At 43.7% G+C, this 21,585-nt stretch overlaps 1 protein-coding gene across 1 annotated transcript in view; it reads right to left on the bottom strand.

The window, feature by feature from the left end:
* MID2 (midline 2) overlaps positions 1 to 21,585 on the bottom strand; it is a 198,628-nt gene that overhangs the window by 138,495 nt on the left and 38,548 nt on the right. The window contains exon 2 of the mRNA XM_081848037.1: positions 6,153 to 6,871. Within this exon, the coding sequence (XP_081704163.1) occupies positions 6,153 to 6,815 (663 nt within the window). The 5' untranslated portion in view covers positions 6,816 to 6,871. The remainder of the gene's footprint in view (positions 1 to 6,152; positions 6,872 to 21,585) is intronic.

Genomic DNA, 21,585 nt, shown 5'->3' with positions numbered 1-21,585 from the left:
AACTATCACAGACAGAGATCTGGACTTGCATCTGAGGGACCTGGGATCAAGCCCTTGCCCAGCAATTGGTTCCCTCCCATCATCTTGGGCAGTACTAAATGTACTCATTGATTAAATGCACTCAGCATTTCATGAAAAATCTGCCCCTGGAAAAGCTGAACTCTGCGACCTGCCTAAATTATGCAAATCTAATGGGGCCGCAACCAAACTGAAGAAATCTTAGCTGATTAAACTGTGTGAGTGCCAGGAATCGATTCATTGATTACGCTTGCATGCAAGTTCAAACAGTAGCTTTGGATCAAAGCCCATCCTTTTGGATCATGCACCTGTGCATCGCAGGAGGCATCATCTTAGAAGAAGCATTCTCTCCTGTATGAGAAAAAAGGAGGGATGCCTCTGTAAAGATTGTACTTGCCACCTGCTATTCTTTGGAAGTACCTGTACTAAATAGTTATTATGAGTGCATATAGATTGTCACCACATTGTAAGCTGAGCAAAGGCTTTTAAGCCAATTTACTGACTGATCAGTCAAAACACTGCAGCCCTGAAATTTAATTGTGTTCACATATTTTGCACAAATTATTTAGCTCTGGTTAGCAAGGAGAGAGAGAGAGAGATGGAGAGAGAGCGAGAGCACAATGCAGGGCACTGTGCTTACGGTAGTTCTAGCTAGGCATAGTGAGAATTCAACATCATCTGCTCAGACGATTGCAAGTCTCAATGAGTTTCTTAAGAACCAGAAACTTGTCTCACTTTAGTTTTAGCTTTTCTATATATTTTTTAAAATTAAATGCTTGCACAGTGCAATTGTGTGCCAAACCAGTCCTTGCCTTAACCAAATTACTGTCTCTCCGATTCAGTTCTCTATCTCTGTGGAGAACTTGCAAATGAGACCTTCCCAGTGAATCATCCCATGTGAGTCAAATTCATCTCCCATTGTAACCTCCACCATGTGAGGCAGCTGCCTCATCTTACATCACACGGTCTACTTCCTGCCTGCACAAAGATTGTTTGATTCTTCCTGCCTGTTAAGCTATTATGGGAGACTCTGGGCTCTGACTTGCTACCATCCAAAGTGAAGTTGATGAGAACATGGAACAAGGCCTTCTCCGTGGTACTGCATAAGATCCTAAACTCCTCCTCCAGAAAGCTTTGTTTAGTTCATTCCCTTCCAGCCTTCAAAACAATTCACATTGTTTTGTTTAAAAGTACATTTGAGGCTGCCTCATCCCCAATTATTGTTTATAATGCTGTTGTTTTAATACTCCTGTTTTAAACTGAGGTGTGTCTTAAACTCTGGGAATTGTAGATCCCTCCATGAGCAGGTGCAAACCAAAAAACATTACTGAACCAAAGGAATCTACAAGGATCCTGTAATGCAGTCAGCAGTGAACCAGCTGCTTCCTGAAAACATGAAACTGTTTGGAAAAGCTCCGCCTCTTCACAATTTGAAAGCATCAGACATAAACTTTCCTCGACACGGATGGCTTAAAATGCTTATTATGCTGTGTAGCTTAAATCTGACTTGCAAACATTCCCAAGGAGCTGAAATAATACTAGGTCGTCTCATGGTGCAACTCCAGCATATTAATATAAAGTTGGTCTGAACCAAATGCTTCTTCCAGGACAGTTTGGCTCCAAAGACTCCTACAGAGTAGACTCTCTGTCTCCACAATGTGTTCTTTCCTATTTTTTACAAAATTCAGGTCATAGGACAGCCTGGGTTTCTCAAGAGACCTGGCCATCAAACCACCTTCTCTGATATGGCTGGGGAGCTCTTCCAGATTTTTCGGAACCTAGCATTATTTTGCAGATCCAGCCCCCTGTGCAATGCATAAGAAAGAAAGAGAGATGTCTCGTTTCGTATGGGTCAAGAACCAGACATTCTTCTGATTCCTGTCAGATTCAGCAGAGCCTCCATAACTGCGTAAAAAGTCAAGCATGAAAAGATTCCAATAGAGGCCCAGGAAGCACACAGAGATGTCTGATCCCTCTGTCTCAAGAAGCTCAGGGTAGTTCATAAATATGCACTGACAATGTTGGCTTGAGTGAAGGGAGAACAGAATCCTTTCTCACCCACACTCACCCCATAACAGAAGGATATATACACTTCAGGAAGAAATAAGGTTCTCGCAACAAGCACCAGAAGTTTCTCAATTAATACTGCCTCTCTATACTGGATTATCAGATAACTCTAATATTCTTTATGAGAAGACAACATTTATTCTCACTTCTTTATTACTTGGAATTTGTTACTTTAACCCACATGCAACTACTGCACTTATTATATGTGCCTACCTTATACTTTTGTTTTCCATCCTTTACTTTTATCTGCTTTTTAAAAAATAACTGTTCTCTCTGTTTTATATACATTATAGAATGAAATAAAAAATATTTACCCCCCACCCCCAAAACTAAAAAATCACTCTGCCTTTCTAGGAATGTTCACCTTGAAGATATAAGGCAGGGAAGGGATCCCTGATCCTGCAGGTGCCGTAGGACTACAACTCCCAACATCCCTGGCCATCCAACCTGCTGGCTGGGGCTAACGGGAGTCTCAGCCCGACAACTTCTGGTGGTAACATCAAAGTCCTGGCCAGCAAGGAATTTGTGGGCAATTCAAACCAGGATACAGATACACTGGACCAAGGAAAGCTTGCAATCAAAGCCAAGATGGCAACTGCCATCTCCAGTTATTCCCCCTCAGTATCTGATAATGAGAGATATGAGCACAAGAGGAGTCCCACTGGATCAGTCCAATGGCTCTTCTAGTCCATCATCCTCTTCTCACAGTGGACCACCAGATGCCCATGGGAACCCCTTTTTTCTGAACTTTCTTTTAATGTCATGATTTAAAGACACCAACAGAATGCCCAGTATATCTGAAGGAGTGTCTCCTCCCCCATCGTTCAGCCCGGACACTGAGGTCCAGCGCCGAGGGCCTTCTGGCGGTTCCCTCACTGCGAGAAGTGAGGTTACAGGGAACCAGGCAAAGGGCCTTCTTGGCACTACCACCCTCTCATCAGATGTCAAGGAGATAAAAAACTACACAACTTTTAGAAGACATCTGAAGGCAATCATGTTTAGGGAAGTTTTTAATGTTTGATGTTTTGTCATGATTTTAATTTTCTGTTGGGAGCTGCCCAGAGTGGCTGGGGAAACCCAGCCAGATGGTCAGGGTATAAATATATCTATTATTATTATTATTATTATTATTATTATTATTATTATTATTATTATTATTTCTATCATCTATCTTTGGCTGTGACTACCAAAACACCCTATCAAAACTTCTTCCATAGCTTATGTATTCCATAGTGGGACACTTCCTCTCACTTCATCCTGGACCAGGATAAACAACACTGAAAATACTAAAATTCCAGTGTTTTGACAGGGTGGAGAATTCCTCAAACAAAAAAAGCAACAACAAAGGAACCCTGGGCATTTGCTTATATCCCTTTACAGCTCCATCCCTCCCCTGGCTCATTCTCACACTGGGTGCACCTTGACCCACCATTCCCCATGAAGACCATCATATTTACCAAGTGTGAGGAACCTGTGACCCTTCAGGTTACTGGACTACAACTCCCATCAACCCTAGCAAGCATGGCCAACAGTAAACAACAGTAAACAACAGTATTTCATCTGATGTGTGGTTTCAACACTTTCCCCAGCTATACACACCCTCAAATACTGCTAATTCGAGTCCATCCCTCCCATTGAAGAATGACCATCTAGCTAGTTGGGATCCTGTTACGGAATCAGAGTGCCTACAGCTAATTAAAACATTAAAAAATGGCAAAGCTCCTGGTGAGGATATGATCCCCCCTGAGGTATTTAAATCAAATGCCCAATGGTGGGCCATCTTTTTGGCCAAACTTTTTACGGCAATAAACAACACATGTAAAATTCCAGCAAACTGGAAACTAAGTGTGGTAGCCCCCATCTACAAGAAGGGAGATATTCAAGATCCAGCAAACTACCGCCCTGTAAGCCTTCTGGACATCGCATACAAACTTTATACCCGGTACTTATTAAACAAGCTGGTAGACTAGGCGGACCACACTAACCTGTTCAACCAGGAACAGGCAGGATTTAGAAAGGGCCACAATACGATAGGTCACTGTATGGTACTACAGACCCTGGTAGCTAAATATTCAAAAGCGTATAAGAGCAGACTCTTTGTGGCCTTCGTAGACTTGACATCTGCCTTTGACTCAATCTGTAGAGATAGACTATGGAAAAAAATTATATGAAACGGACATTGATAGACAACTTTTAAAAATTCTCAGAGAGTTACACACAGATACTACAGTTAAAATCAGAACTGGGCCATCGGGAACTCTTACGGACCCACTGCCATTGGGGAAAGGGGTCAAACAGGGATGCCTGCTAGCCCCATTTCTTTTTAACTTTTATATAAACGACATTGTCCAGTACATGGCAAAGTACAAGTCATCGGCTCCAGCCCTCGAAGGTAAACGTCTGAATATATTGTTATATGCCGATGACATGGCTTTAATGGCACTTCACTCACCCGAAGAGGCTTACGCAGCATGTTGGAGGGGATCGCAGCCTACTGTTCCCATAACTCACTAAAGATAAACTATGACAAAACAAAAATTGTGGTGTTCACTAGAGCTCACCACACTTTTAGATGGTCTTTAGACGAACATGTGATTGAACAGTACCCTTTTTTTAAATATCTGGGTGTTAAATTCCAGGCTACATCTAGTTGGAATGATGGGAGTTATAGTGCAGCAACACTTGTAGGGCCAAAGATACCTCACACTCACACGGGCTATATACCCATAGTGAACTCAAATCCCTAAGTGCTGGTCCTTATCTATCCACACACAAAAGGGGGTAGCTACAGGCTGTGGAGAACACTAAGGTTTCCAGATGTACAAAAACACACACACACACTTTAAAAAACCTCAATCCAATTCAAGTCTCACCACCCACAAAATGGGTGACTGATTAACTGCTGGAGGGCAGAAAAAACACCAGAAAACTGGGGGGAAGAGGGGAGTGAAATGCAAAATCCTAGAGAAAGGCATAGCTGGTCTGGTGGAACTCTGAACAGCTGTGCTCCACCACTGCAGGCCCCACTTCAACCCTTTCTAAAGTCCAAATATTTTTGCTGCTTCCCACTCTTGTAGTCACTACTACATGCTGACTTTTAAGTGCCTGGAGGCTTACTCTTGTGTTTTGCGGTTTGATCTCACAAAGAAAAAGGGGCTTAAGGCTGGGTGTGAAGATCAGCATGAGGGAGATGACTAAGCTCAGAACCCTTAGTCTTATGGTTCTGTATAACTCATAAAGGGGAATACCATCACAAACCTTTAATAAGGCCTTTCACACAGCCAACATGCAGTGCTAACCAAGATTCCCACACCCACAAATAGTACAGATTCATCTCAGTTAAACAAGCCCCTGACAAACCATGCATCCATCCCACTTGCTTGCCTGCCTGCCTGTCTCCATCCAGGCCCTGCAGCTTCAGGCAACGTCTGCCACTGCAACCTAATAATGGAAGCCAACACCTATTGAAACAGTCTGCTTCGTTTCACACAGGAAAACCTTGCTTCCAGTTACGTGGTTAGTACCAAAGCCAATTCACATGACCAGATTGGTGTGGCAAGGAAAACGGGGGGTTGTGTTGTATTCATTGCTCCACCACAAAACCAATTTGAGTGCTTCTTCTGTTGTGGAGGGAGCGCGGCTCATAGGAAGAGACCATAGCTTTGTGGCAGAACTATGGGAATCCCCATTTCAGAAGCATCCAGTAGCAGATGATGGAAACGATCTTTTCTCAAGACCCTGGACAGCCAGCCACTGCCAGTCAATGGATACAACTGGGCTAGTTGAGTAAACAGCCTGAGTCAATTTACAACAGCCTCCTAGTGTTTTGATGCAAAAGATACTGAAAAGTGAGTTAAGAGATGACACAGTGGGTGAGGGATGCAACTGCGGTGAAACAGCAGCTCAGAGCACGTTCTCCATATGTCACTTTGGGGCGTGTGGTTTTTGCAATGAATGCTTACTTATAAACATACAGGAAGGAGCAAAACAGACACAAACCACACAACACACACAGCTGCTGCAGCTGCCTCAATCAGTGCCCCAAACCCCACCCTGCCCCTTCTTACCTTGAGCTTCTCAAACCGGTCACTCAGGGATGCCACCTGGTGATCCCGGTGCCGCCCCACCAGTTTGCATAAGGCACAGATGAGCTGGTCATCAGCCACACAGTACATGTTCACCTTCTCGTTCTCATGCTCAAGGCAAGTCAGCCCACGGAAGTGGGCGTCCGGCACAGGCTCCACCAAGCGGTGGCTGGTGAACGGCTTCTTGTTGGGGTGCGTGGCCCGCAGGCAGCGGTCGCAGTAGGACACCTCGCAGGTGATGCAGGTCTTGACAGCGTCGCGCGGAGGGTCCTGCTCACAGAACTGGCAGGCTATCCTGTCGCCCGCTGACATGGTTGGGCTGTGGCGGTATGGCCGCTCACGACAGTTCTCGCTGGGGGAATTTGGCCCGCTCAGGGAGGCCTTCTGGAAGCGGTCGATGATGTTCTGCAAGGTCACATTGCGCTTGAGGCCCTCCAGGCCCCGATGGTTGAGGGAGATGACATAGCGGCAGGTGGGGCACTGGAAGGCGGTGATGGGCTCAAGAGGCTCTCCGGCAGAGCAGTTGGAGACCAGGATGCGGTGGGCACAGCTGGAACAGAGGCTATGAGCGCACGGCAGAAGGAGGGGGTCTTCAAACAATTCCAAACAAATTGGGCAAGTCAGTTCCGACTCCAGTGTTTCCATCTTTAGTTAAAGCAATCTGGCTTCAGCACTAAAAACGAAGGAGGCAGGTTAGCCACCTGGGAAAGAAAGAAGGGCAAGAGGGGACAGTGAATTATTTATAGACTTTCATTTATCGCCCTTCCTCCAAGGAGCTCAGAACGGCATTTTTAGCCTCACAATGACCCCTGAGAGAGAGAGAGAGCACTCACATCTGTACTATACATTTAAAGCAGGATCATATATTTTAAGCAGTCATGGTTTCATCCCCCACAAAGGATCCTGGAAACTGTAGCTTGTTAAGGGTGCTGAGAATATTAGGGAACCCCTATTCCACCCACAGAGATACATTTCTCACGATGGTTTAACAGTTGATACCTTTGTGAGGTGAAGAGGGGTCTCTTCACAGGTTAGAGCAACAACAAAAAAAGAATTAAGACAACTTAAAATCACAATTAGAATATGCCCTATAAAAGATCTATTTCAAGTGTAGACGTACAGGGTAACAAAGTGCATGTTGGCCACCCCCAAATTTCTGAGTGGTGCAGCTCTTAAGAGGGCCCTCTCTGCTGAGATTAAAACCCAAGAGGGTATGCTGGGAAAGAGATTCCAGGGGCTGAACCTTCTGCATACAAACATATGTGCTCAGCTACTGGGTTGCAATTCATTTCCCTTTGAGCTGTGGTCCCTAACCTTCACTGTACATCAGTCCGTGTGGCTAAATACTTCCATGTGGATATTACACAAATTAAAGGATCTGAAGATTTTGAACTGACACATTTATGTAAGTTAGAGAAGGCCATTGATGGCCTACAAGAAAAAAACACAAATTTCCAATTCATATTAGCTCAATCATAATGTTATGAAACTGTTGAGTGCAAGCTTTTGAGTTCCGGAACATTTCATCAGATATTTAAAAGGCATTAGAGGGAAGAAGAGAGAGAAAGTCTGCTTCCCTTTATCAAGACACCTTAACCTGTTTTGCTGAAAGACTTAGGATATGGGAGGAAGTAGCAGACAACCAGGGGTACTTTTGCTTTCAAACAGAGCCCCAGCCATATGGAAAGTAGGAGCAAAAAAAAATGAATGATTTCCCATTTCTGCAAATGCAACACCCAGGAATTACTCAGATTTTTCTTGAAGTATGGAACAGGGGAGGGGGGAAATAAAGAGGGAAATTGGAAAGAGGTTATTCCACACATTCTGTGCAAATTGGCAAACTGTGTTTTGTTGTTGCTACTGCTACACGCCACCCCTAATCTCTGTCAAATGGAAGCAAGATTCCAGGGATTCCAAGCACTCACCGAGGGTTGTGTTTCCACTGCAAAATAAAGGCACAGTGGAATTTGCTGTGTCTTAGAAATGTGGTTTGTTCACACACATTGACACCTAAAGCCTTCCACAGAGGGGGCATAGAACATGACACCCCAAGAGTGTCTCTTGTTGCTCCTCTCGTGGCTTCAACTAGCTTGGGTCCAAAACAGCAGCCAGCCACGGCCCCCAGCCTCTCAGAAGAGTCTCTCCCAGCCAGCATGCATGGAGTTCTGCCCACTTCCGGCTGCTTCTTCCCAACAGCCTTTGCAGAAAACAACTCTTCCCCTTCCGCTTCCAGCATCCCTCGCAACCTCATTTAAAAAGTCTCCTGCAAAAATCACTTTTTTCTTTCTTTTTTTTTTACTGTGATGACATCTTGCCCCTGTACTAATTCTGGCAGCCTCCCCCTTTCTTGTCTGATGCTGAATGCCTCACCTTTTGGCAGGATAATGACTCTGCTATCTCCCCTCTAAGGAAGTCAAGCCAGAGAAGCCTAGCTCCTGAGGAAGCTGGCTTGACTTCAAACCCCATATTTACTAATTTCAGAAAATATGGGCAGAAACTCGCACCCAGGAATTTTAAGGGATCCTTGTCCCCTGCAAACCCAGAACACTATTTATTTGACTTGGTAGCATAGCTGTCAACTTTTCCCTTTGCTTGCGAGGAATCCTATTCGGAATAAGGGAATTTCCCTTAAAAAAGGGGGAAAGTTGACAGCTATGCTTGGTAGTCACTTGTTGCCCAAAGGTGTCTAAGTGGTTTACAATGTATTTAAAAACATAAATGCATTATACTCTGTGTGTGTGTGTGTGTGTGTGTGTGTGTGTTTGTCTGTGTCTGTGAAAGTATTGGGAAATAAATAAATTATTTATAGAGCGAGAGAGAGAGAGAGATAATTTATTTCCCAATACTTATATACCACTTAATTGTAATAAAACCTCAAAGCAGTTTACAAAAAATCAAAGCATTCAAAAATAATTAAGTCAATTATAAGTTTACATTGCATGTTGACATTCCACCCATCTGGGTAGTGTTGTCTAAGCAGAAATGTGTTTTAACAGGCTTAAAAAATAATGAAGGAGAAGGCAATAAGCAGGGAGTTTCAAAGTGTGGGTGCTACCACACTAAAATATCAATGGCTTACAAATGTGGAGTGAGCAAGCATTTTTTCCTAGCTGGAACTCACCAGAACTCCGGCACCTCCCAGGTGGGTGCAACTCCTGAACAAGGGAGGTGTTCATGGTGAATTCCAGCACCTCTTTTTCTAGAAAAATAGCACTGGGAATGAGCATTATGTGGTACCTGTACAAGTGACACTTCTGCAGATCAAAGTGGTTGAGTGAGCTTTTCGAAGACATCTGTATTGGGAAATTTTCAATGTCTAATATTTTACCATTTTTAATGTGCTGGAAGCCACCCAGAGTGGCTGGGGAAACCCAGCCAGATGGGCAGGGGTACAACAACAACAACAACAACAACAACAACAACAACAACAACACATATACACACATATACAAACACACATACCAGGTATTCAGATCTTGATACAACAACAACAACAACACATATACACACATATACAAACACACATACCAGGTATTCAGATCTTGATAAATGTGCCTTGGGTGCCAGACAAAATGTCTGCCACAGGCAGTAAAAAAAGGTAACAGTGCTCCATAACTGAGAGTACTATCACAAAAAGCGCTGCACAAACACACATATACAAAACGTACATACACCAACAGCAACATTAAGCTTAGGCAACCCTCCAACAGTACAGTGTCGGGGCACTCCCATGCAGAGGCATGCCAGTTCGACAGACCCACACCTGCAACCAGCTGGCTCAGGGATGAAGCCTGCTCTTCCAACTAGTTTCATAACCCTGTCATCTCTGCTTTGGTTTTTGCGGAAGCCACTTCCCATCCTTCAGGTCTACTGCACAACCAACAGTGCAGGAAGCTTCCGGGATTCATTCACTTGCTCTGGTGAGGGTCAATGACTCACTATGCTCATGTCCCACTTTGCAGCTGTGTGCAGATACTCTTCTCCACCAAGAAAATAAGTAACTGTTGGGAAGTAGACATTCCTCATGTCACATATGCACGGAAGGCCATACAGGAACATAGGAAGCTGCCTTCTACTTACCATGAATCCACCTAGCTGAGCAGTCTTCAGCCATGCCCTTTAACCCAAACATGCACTGAGGGACAACTTTCTTGTTTGTTTGTTTGTTCGACCATATATTTATATGGTGGAAATGTGCTGCTGCAACAACCCACCTTAGAATTCAACTATGACCACAGTGTTTCTCAAACCTGAGTCCCCAGCCGTTGTTGGACTACAACTCCCATCATCCCCGACCACTGGTCCTGCTAGCTAGGGATGGGAGTTGTAGTCCAACAACAGCTGGGGGCCAAAGTCTGAGAAACTGTCCTTTTGGGGGAGAATATCTACGATAAAAATGAATAAAAGATGTTATTCCTTTTCCAATCATTGCCGATAATCAAGGGGGCATCAATTTTTAAAGAATGGCAAAAAATAATTTCAAGATATATCTGGCAGGGCAAGAAGCCAAGGATTCAGTTTAAGTTATTAACAGATGCGAAAGAAAGAGGTGGCTTCGCCCTGCCAGACTTGAAATTATATTACGAAGCATCATGCCTCTGTTGGATAAAGGAATGGATTAAATTAGAGAATGGAGAGCTGTTAGATTTAGAAGGATTTGATAACAGATTTGGTTGGCATGCATATCTATGGTATGAAAAGGGGGGGGAAATCACAAAGGTTTCGAAAACCACATCTTTCGAAGATCATTGATAGAGGTGTGGGAGAGGTACAAAAATTTGTTGGAACCTAGACTCCCCCACTGGATTTCGCCATTAGAAGTGATGAGCGTGTATGAGGGGAGGTGGATAACATATGGAGAATTGGTAATAGGAGAGGGGGGGTAATGGAAAATGAAAACTTATGAAGAGGTGAAAGAATCTGTTTATGACTGGTTACATTACTATCAGATTAATGAAATGTTTAAAAAAGATTGTAAAATGGAGGTATTGAATAATGAGTATAAAAATCTGTCCAAAATGTATAAAATGTTGCTGGAGTGGCATACAAAAGATGAAGAGGTAAAATCAGTAATGATACATTGGGCAAGAGATTTTGGTTATAATATACAATATGATGACTGGATGAAATTATGGAATGAAAGGTTAAAATTTACGGCATGTACTACACTGAAAGAAAATGTAATGAAAATGGTTTACAGATGGTATATAACCCCAGTTAAACTGGCTAAAATGTACAAAACATGCAATAAGTGTTGGAAATGTAATGAAAAAGAAGGTACTTTCTATCATATGTGGTGGGAGTGTAAAAGGGTGAAAGGCTTCTGGGAAATGATATACAATGAATTGAAAAAGATGTTAAAATATACGTTTGTGAAAAAACCAGAGGCCTTCCTTCCTATTAGAAATGGTAGGAAACAAAATTAATAAGAGAGACTGTAAACTGTTTCAATACGCAGTGACTGCTGCAAGGATACTTCTGGCCCAAAGATGGAAGCAGGAAGAAATTCCAACAGTGGAAGAATGGAGAAGGAAATTGACTGAATATGCAGAATTGGATAAATTGACTGGGAAGATCCCATATCAGAAAGACCAAAAGTTTATCGAGGACCGGGGGAGATTTACAGAATATCTAAAAAACATATGTGATGTACAGACAACGCTTGTTGGTTTTGAAGAGACTCTGTGAGTTAGTAAGAAATATTGCAAAAAAGAGAGTAAGAGGAAAAGGAGTTCTAAAAGGCAATATTATGTTTAGAAATGCGTTAACAAATAGAAATTTTACGAAAGATTGACAGAGAAACTGAGGGAAGTCGAAAACTGAAGAATGAGTGTTAAATAATGTGTTGACTGTATAAAATTGTTTGGAAAATGAATAAAAATTATTTTTTTAAAAAAAGAGAAACACTACAATAGGGTGTCCACAACCCACCTACTGAAGCTCAGTGACCTAGTTCAGTATGGCCTACACTGACTGACAATGGGTCTCCAGCATTTTAGTCCGGGGTCTCTCTAACAGCCTAGCCTGAAGGTGCCGGGGTTTTAAACTAGAACTGCAGTGGTGGAACTGCAAAGTGTGTGTTCTACCACTGAACCCTCACAATCCTTATTCCCCCTCTTATCCCCATCTCCCACCTTTTTTTTAAATAATAATAATAATTCTTATTAAAGATTTCTTTCCATGCATTTCCAGGGACAGAGGGAGAAATTCGTTAAGAGGTCTCTGCTGCGCCGTCTCAACCCCTCCCCCTCCTTCCCATTCCAAGTTGTTGTCTTCAAGTACCTCCCACTCCTCTCTGAATCAGGGTGCTCAGAGGGAACCATGACAAACACAGCAGGCTGTTTGTTGCAAGTGGGACGGATCTCTCTGTCCCTCCTCTGCCAGTCTCAGCAGGCTAGTAGAATTTTTTTCAGGCTAATTGCTTTTTGTGGCTCTAATTACAAGACAGGGGATAGAAGAGCATAAGGCTGGCAGCAGCTTCCCAGGGTTTCAGAAATGAGGTCTTTCCCAGTCTTACTTGGATATGCCAGGGATTGAACCTGAGCATAGCTGTCGACCTTCCCTTTTTTGGCGGGAAATTCCCTTATTCTAGCGCCATTTCCCACTGCTTCCCCGAATTGTTAGATATCCCGTAGACTGTCCCCGGGACAGGTGAGACTGCTGATCCCTTATTTTCGAGGCTAAAGGTAAAGGTAAACGGACCCCTGACCATTAGGTCCAGTCGTGGCCGACTCTGGGGTTGCAGCACTCATCTCGCTTTATTGGCCGAGAGAGCCGGCATACAGCTTCTGGATCATGTGGCCAGCATGACTAAGCCGCTTCTGGTGAACCAGAGCAGTGCACGGAAACGCTGTCTACCTTCCCGCCAGAGCGGTACCTATTTATCTACTTGCACTTGACGTGCTTTCGAACTGCTAGGTTGGCAGGAGCAGGGACCGAGCAACGGGAGCTCACCCCGTCGCGGAGATTCGAACCGCCAACCTTCTGATTGGCAAGCCCTAGGCTCCTATATATCTACTTGCACTTCGTGCTTTCAACTGCTAGGTTGGCAGGAGCAGGGACTGAGCAACGGGAGCTCACCCTGTCGCGGGGATTCGAACTGCCAACCTTCTGATCGGCAAGTCCTAGGCTCTGTGGTTTAACCCACAGCGTCACCCGTGTCCCTCAATCCGCCACCCCCGTCCGACCTTCAATCTATGAAGTGGTGCATTTTAATCTATGAAGTGGTCCCATTTTCGAGGCTGCTGATCCCTTATTTTCAAATCTGAAAGTTGACAGCTATGAACCGGAGGCTTCATGCATGCATAGCTGTGTTCCACCATCAAGCTACAGCCATTTCCCCTTAATTTCCAAATTTCCTATTCAAGCCTCTTCAAAAAAGAAAGGAAAGACTTTCTTAAATCTTCTTCTATTGGTGGGAGGAAGGGGGCATAAGCTGTAATGCAGCCTTGGACAACGTGCCCCCCTCTAGATTGTTTGGGACTACATCTCCCATCAACCACAGCCAACTGGCTGGGGCTGAAACATCTGGAAGGCACCAGCTTGGCCAAGGCCAATGTGAGACTTACATCTAAGACACAGGCAGTGAAGTGGTTTATGGACTGCACCACTTCATAGATGGAAGGTCGGAGTTCATATACTGATTGCTTCCCCAGGCCAAATAAAACAATAGCAAAATCCCCACACGTAAAAATGAGACCAAAAAATATTCTAGCCTTGGTCTTCTCCTCAACACACTACTTCCTTATGCACAGAGATTTTAAATTTTTATCTTTGAATGGAGAAGCACTTTATCATGTGAGTCCCAAACTTGCACTCTCAAGTGATACGGTCAAGGAACAGACTTAAATCTTTTTCAGCTGATAATGAGCCCACAAAAACAAGCTCTGCTTGGAAGACCTGTTACATTTCACTTCCCTTACCTGGAAGAACAAGCATTCAGCGTTTCTCTCACAGCAAACTGCACAAGGGAAAAGGCCCTGCCTCTTTGATCTACCTCTGGTTCACAGCCAAGACGGATCTCTCCCTCCAGTATGCAAATATTAAAGGAGACTAGTCCTTCAAACACAAACCGAAGTGAAACCAATTGCACCACAAGCACATTTAACCACAGTTTTTAAACCCATCTTTGTACCTTTAATGATTGCAAATAACTGCTTTGCATGTTTGTTTTTAAGATAATAGAAGTTAAGAGTCTCACCAAAGTGAATCTTGCAACAACCCAACACCCATTTCAACAAGACATTCGTGCAAAAGATCCCAGTGAGGCACAGACCGTAGAGGCCTGAATGCTTCGGATGGTATAGGCCACAGATGTAAATAATCTGTAATAAATACGTAATGAATTTTGTGTATTAAAAATAAAAAGAATGAGGCATGTCATGATCTTAAGCCAATAAATCACTGTTTACTACAGGTTGGACAGAAAGTGGATTCGGATTAGTGGTTGGGGAGAAATCCGACTCTCATTTTAATGGTTGGCATTTTCCAAAACAATAAATGAACCAAGACAGCTAACCTTCAAAAGCCACACTTCTCTATTACAACGCAGTTCTCCAACCCCAAAAAAATAAAATTAAAAAGTGTATAAAGAGAAAGGGTGCATATAAATATATACATTAGTGAAAGAGGCCTGGTTGATGCACTTCCTTGCAAAGATGCACATATATGTGCAGTCACATACACCTGCCACCAAAACAAATGAACATGAACGCTGTACCTTTTTGAGGCTGGTTGTGACTGCACTTGGCTCCAGCTTTGCACCCTTTATTGATGAGAAAGCCCAATTAGACTGGGACAGGAGGCCTTTGTTTTTAAGAGCCCAGTGCTAATTAAATTCTCACCTCCTCCATCTTCTCAGAAAACCAGAAATACATAAACTGGCTGCCAAAGTAAGTAAGTGCCGCAAATAATTCATCCCACCAGACCTTTTTGCTCCCTTCCCTGTTGCTAAGCAAGGTAAACTACAGACAGAAGTACTCCATATGCCTGCCTTTCTTCCACCTATGCTAGGAAGATACTTCTAAAAGAAAAGAAAAAAAAGAATGAACAGGAAAGATAACTGCCACCTTCCCTACAGGTCCTTCTCTGGGACTATGGAACAGCATCAAACCCTGAAGCCACAGGAGTTGCTTCCTTCATAATTTATTTCAAGGATGTGAGGGAGACTACTTTTCACAGGGATTCCTGACACCATCTTCATCTGTTTTTAGGCACCAGAGAAAGACTCTTCTCTTTGCCCAGGTTTTTTGGCACTTTTGGCATTGAGCTGGGATCTGCAAGTTTTGCCTTTTATACATCTAGCTGTGTTTTTAGATTTCTATTGATTGTTCTCAATTAGTTTTAATGTAAGTCACTCTGGGTCATTCGGGGGGGGGGGAAGCATCCAACAAATATAATAAATAATAAAAATAACATACAAAATGCCTTTTATGTGTACATATAAAAGGGATGTCGGTGGCGCTGTGGGTTAAACCAGAGCCTAGGACTTGCCGATCAGAAGGTCTGCGGTTCGCATCCCTGCGACGGGGTGAGCTCCCGTTGCTCGGTCCCTGCTCCTGCCAACCTAGCAGTTCAAAAGCACGTCAAAGTACAAGTAGATAAATAGGTACCACTCTGGCGAGAAGGTAAATGGCGTTTCCGTGTGCCGCTCTGGTTCACCAGAAGTGACTTAGTCATGCAGGCCACATGACCCGGAAGCTGTACGCCGGCTCCCTCGGCCAATAAAGCGAGATGAGCGCCACAACCCCAGAGTCAGCCATGACTGGACCTAATGGTCAGGGGTCCCGGACCTAATGGTCAGGGGTCCCTTTACCTTTATATGTTAGTGAAAACATACAAAATGCATTATATTATAGAAGATAAGCATCAAACAGTACTTTGTGCAAACTTACTCTGGACACAGACACACACAAACACACACCCCTCTGCACAAGCCACAGGGTGGTTTACTAGGCAAATATGTAAAAAATTGATCCACAAAATATTGCACAATCCTTTAAACACACAGAACAAGTCACAAAACAATTACAAATAAAAAGCACCGTAGGAATCAGATCTTTCTTCCTCCAGCTTACCACTGAAAAGGGCACATTATTTAACTGCCTAAAACTACAATAGATTGGTAGTTCCATACACAAGGAGTGACCACTGTAAAGAGCCTTTACCAGGAATGCATATTAGGGAAAATTACTTGCAAAAATGTATATAGTATATAAGGTAAAATTACATGCAAAAATGTGTATATTAGCAGGAATGCATGTGGAAAATGCATACAAATTTTTGTGAGGTATTTCTTTTTAAAAAACTGATGTGGAAGTGGGGTGAACTGAATTTAAGAATGAGAAAAAATGAGAAGCAAAATTCACAGATTGGTCCAGTTATTATATAGTGTGTGTGTGTGTGTGTGCGCGTGTGTGTGTGTGCGCGCGCGCATGCACACGCACACACACACACACACACCAAGAGCAGCAGTACATGCATAGCGTACAAACCACTTTATTAAGACTACTATGGCTGCAATCCTATGCACTGTAAGCTCCACTAAACTCAGTGGCAATTACTGCAAAGGTCCAGCTTCAACAAAAGGCTTCAGCCAGATGAAATGCAGCCTTTAGCTTTTATAATCAGAAATGTAAAGCATATTACAGAAATGTAAAGCATATTGCCACCGCAGCAGTTAGCATAATGTAAGAAACTTATCAAAGGAAAGGGACTATTCAGCCTCTCTCTGCTTTATGGGCAGGAAACTCTTTTCAGCCCAAGGGCCACATTCCCGCCTTGACAACCTTCCAAGGACCATATACCAGTGGTAGGTAGGTGGGGGCCTGAGACAAAAGTGGGTGAACCAATAAAAGAAAATTTCACCTTCGTACACTAGTTTCCACACACACACACACAAACACCTCTGTTTTCGTTAGCTAGTTATTTAATGTATTAGTGACTTGTTACCTAAAATGTCTCTAAGCAATTTGCATTAATAAACATAAATGCAATACATTGTACCATGGGGAGCAGGGGAGGGGGGAAGCATATAAAATGTGAAGAGGCTGTGTGGCTTATGGTTAGTTCCAAGGACCAGAATAAAGAGATATAGAGGGCCAAATTTGCATACCTTCCAACGTTTCTCCGATGAAAATAGGGATATCCTATCCAACAACAACAACAACAACAACAACGATTTTATTGTTTATATCCCAGCCATCTTACTGAATTTGCACCAGCCACTCCGGGTGGCTTCCAACATACATATATAAAAACATAATAAAATTTTATTAAAAACTTCCCTATACAGGGCTGCCTTCAGATGCCTTCTAAATGTTCTGAACTTGGTTCAGGGGTCACATAAATCCATCTGTTCCAACATTTTTCCAGTGAAAATAGGTACCTCCTAAAGAAAAACAGGACATTCTGGGATCAAATCAGAAACCGGGACGGCTTCTGTAAATCTGAGACTGTCCCTGGAAAATAGGGACACTTGGAGGGTCTGTATGTGTCCCCTGCCCAAGGTTTCTCAACTCTATCCTACTTGATTTTCTTCATTCCCTCACTTCCTCTATGCTAATCTTCCACAAAGAACAATAAAACTTGAAAGCCTCTTTATCACCACCTTTATCTGCCAACGCAAGGAGAGTCTGCCAATTAGCATGGCATTCTGGCAGATATCATCATGGTCCACTCCTTTGCTTTTCCTGTCTGCTTCACCACCACAAGAAACCATACGGTGTAAGGCAACCGAAAGGGCTTGTGCCCTTCCCAAGGATTGGCTAGTGGCATCTGCAAGACTTGCTACATCTCCTCTGCTAAAGTAGCCTCACAAGATTCTGGTTTAGCGGACAATGCAGAGTTTGGTGTTTACAGAGGTTTTTTAAACAAACAAGCAAACTGTGCATGGACTCAAGCGCAACTAGATTCTTTCTTTGTTTCAAATATTAATATGCCGCCTTTTCAGAGCTAAGCCCTCCAAAGGCAGATTACATACTTAAATAAAATATAGAAACTAAAGCATTTCATTCCAACAAAACAAGAGTGCTGAAACAGTAGTCTAAAAAAATTTCACAGCCCAGCACACTCATCTCAAACCAGTTTACACAGTGTAAAATACATACTGTAGTTAAATAATAAAAGTCATCAAAATCTCTCATCTAAAAGCAGCTATAAATAAATGGCTTTTCAAAGTGCATTTAAAAGCCAATGCAGATGAGGACAAACATAGGGAGGTCCACAAATATGGGGCCACCATAAAGGCAGTCCTGCTCTCTAGCACCCACCAATCTAACTGATACAGTGATACCTCAGGTTACATACGCTTCAGGTTACAGACTCTGCTAACCCAGAAATAGTGCTTCAGGTTAAGAACAGTTTCAGGTTAAGTACGGACCTCCGGAACGAATTAAGTACTTAACCTGAGGTAACACTGTACTGAGGGCAGGCCCAGAAGCAGCCCTTGAAGGTCAATTTTAAGGTCTGGGTAGATTTGTATGGATACAAATAGTCCTTCAGTTCAGTGGCGTAGCGTGGGGGGTGCAGGGGAGGCCGGCCGCACTGGGCGCAACATCTGGGGGGGGGTGCGCTCGCACTCGCAGCTCTCTGCCCCTACCTGGCTCACTCAGGGTTAGGGGGCGCAAATTACTTGCCTTGCCCTGGGTGCTGACAACCCACGCTACGCCACTGCTTCAGTTGTTCCAATTCAATCAATTTTCTATGCTAAAAGCCAAACAATGGCAACACAGCACTCATAAGTGACCATGGTCACAAAATGCAGCAAAAGGTCTGAAGGAAATCAAAGTGTCACCTGATCCACCTGCCTCCACAGGGCTACCTAAAGACCATCACGCTCTGAGGGGAGGACAAGGAAAGAGAAGCCCAGAACAGCCTAGAGGGCTGTCCACCATCCAGCTCCCAGTGTCTCTGAGCGGATTCCAACATAATAAAAACACAGGAAAACGTCAAGCAGTGATCTATATTCATTTTCTGTGCAAGTCCCTTGATACTCTTATGCACACCTTTTAGAGGGGGAAAGCACTGGCCCACAAATACACCGAAATTAAGCAACTCATTTCTGCCCAAAATCAGTACATTCAACTCCACACGGCCATGTGAGTGTTTGCAGGTGTGGGTTGTGGCTGTTATTATCTGTACATTTTGGAAAGACATGTGCAGCTGCACACAACTATGAGGGAAGGCACAAGTATGGTGAGTCAGCACTCAGAATTGTGCCCAAACAGACTGGCAGCCAGTATTAGCTATTGTAACCCAAGAATCCTAATGTTGTGGGTCGTGGGGGTTGAGGGGTTAGGCTGTATGCCTGAGTCCCTTCTAATTTCTGGATCCAGCAAGGATTTGATCGTTGGATTAGCCAGGTTAGCTCCTTGTTGAGCTAATAGCCCTCTAAGTATGGGGCACCTGGCTATTAGTGAGAAGGATAAGGGTCAGATTTGAAATGTGTGAAAGAGCTAGAAGCTGGCTGCAGGCAGAATCCTGTGAGGCAGAGCCATGCTTGATTTCTGCTGGAATCCAAGGCTGTGGCTATGGGGGAAGCAAGACCTTCTAGGGGTATTAATGCTGTGAGCCTCTCCACTGTAGGCTCAGGCTGTATATGTGTAAATAGACCTTATATCAGAAAGACACCTCAGTCTCGGATGTCCCTCATTCCAAGGAAACCAAACCTTGGGTAAACCTGCCTGGAACCTCTGGAATCTTGGAGACTGGAGTGGGGTGCAACAATATGCTCCCTACATTTTCCCCTCAAAGTCAGCCCCACATAAACCATGTTAGATAGATAGATAGATGATAGATAGATAGATAGATAGATAGATAGATAGATAGATAAACTTTATTCACATTAGCCAACGGCCAAAGCAACATTAAACAAGCAATTTATACAATTAAAAAGACTACAATGGGTAAAAAGGACAATCAAATGATCAAGATTATCGTTCAGATAGTGGCCCTTAATCTCATTGCACCCTCGATAAACCTACAACACAGTATCTTTATATAGGCATAAACCATGTTGTAGTAATCCAGTTGTAACTAAGGCATCTGTACCTATGGCAAGAACCCCAAATTGACCAATGTGCATGGTCAATGGCTGGTGTTATCAGAAGGTCTCAGGGGTGGACAGCGGAAACAGCTGGGATTTACTGCCTTGCCTATCTTCTTGCACCCAACTTTTTGAACCAACCAACACCAGGGCTTTGACCCAGCCATGCTTGTTTCCTTCTTGCATGGCTGCATGCATGCAAAAAAAGTTTTTCAATCTGCTAAAAATCAAGTTCAAAAAAAAAAAAATGAAGTCAGGTTGAAACTGGTACTTGTTTACTGATTTAATGTCTTGTGCCAATTTCTTTTCCTGGGAAACTGCCAACCCTTCCAGGCACCATTGTATGTTTTAGCACTGGTAACGCCTCAAAAGATCCACCACCTGGGGAAGAACATACAGAAGAAGGAGGGCACGCCCAAGGATAGTATCCACGCAGGGTACCCTTGTGCATTAAGCTGCTTCTTGCTTGGAAAGCTCACAGAGCACTTTCATTCCCAACACTTTGATGCTGGCTTTGATGTCTGCAACCCGATGCGGTGTATGGAATAGCTGATTAGATTAAAATCTGCTCTGTTGACAGTAATTAATTCCCCGTGTATCAAAATGATAAAATATTAACAAGGCTTACAAGGCAGCAGGACGCATTGCGCACCAGAGATCAACCCCGGCAATAGCCCAGGCACAGAGTCATGCCGGAAAAATCCTCTTAAAGCAGCAGCTGAACATTTCGGGGAGCAGAGAGGGAGACAATTAGCAGAATTCCATGTACATTGTCACAAAAGCACCAACACCCCCCCCCCCGTATGTCTAACTCAAGTGGGATTACTTTGGGAAGGCTCCCCTACTGGGTGCACAGATTCCAGATGAGACTAAGCAGCCCTAAGAATATAGGAAGCTGTTCTATCCTGAGTCAGACCATTGGCTCATCTAGCTCAGTATTATCCACCCTGACTCTCCAGGGTTTCAAACAGGGGACATTCCCAACCCAATCTGGAGATAATAGGGACCCAGGACCTCCTGCATGCAAGACACATTCTGCCACTGAGGTACAGCCCATGTTGATAGCCTGCAGCCACCTGGCAGCAGGCAAGTCATTGCTGTACACTGAGTCAGACCACTGATCCATTTAGCAGAGTACAGTGGTACCTCGGGTTACAGGTGCTTCAGGTTACATATGCTTCAGGTTACAGACTCCGCTAACCCAAAAATAGTACCTTGGGTTAAGAACTTTGCTTCAGGATGAGAACAGAAATCGCGCTGCGGTGGGGTGGCGGCAGCAGGAGGGCCTATTAGCTAAAGTGGTACCTCAGGTTAAGAACAATTTCAGGTTAAGAACAGACCTCCAGAACGAATTAAGTTCTTAACCCGAGG

This window comes from Podarcis erhardii (assembly GCF_964252035.2).
Source record: "Podarcis erhardii genome assembly, chromosome: Z".
Taxonomy (NCBI): domain Eukaryota; kingdom Metazoa; phylum Chordata; class Lepidosauria; order Squamata; family Lacertidae; genus Podarcis; species Podarcis erhardii.
The sequence above is the reverse complement of the archived record's forward strand: the minus strand, read 5'-3'. Positions and strand labels throughout refer to the sequence as shown.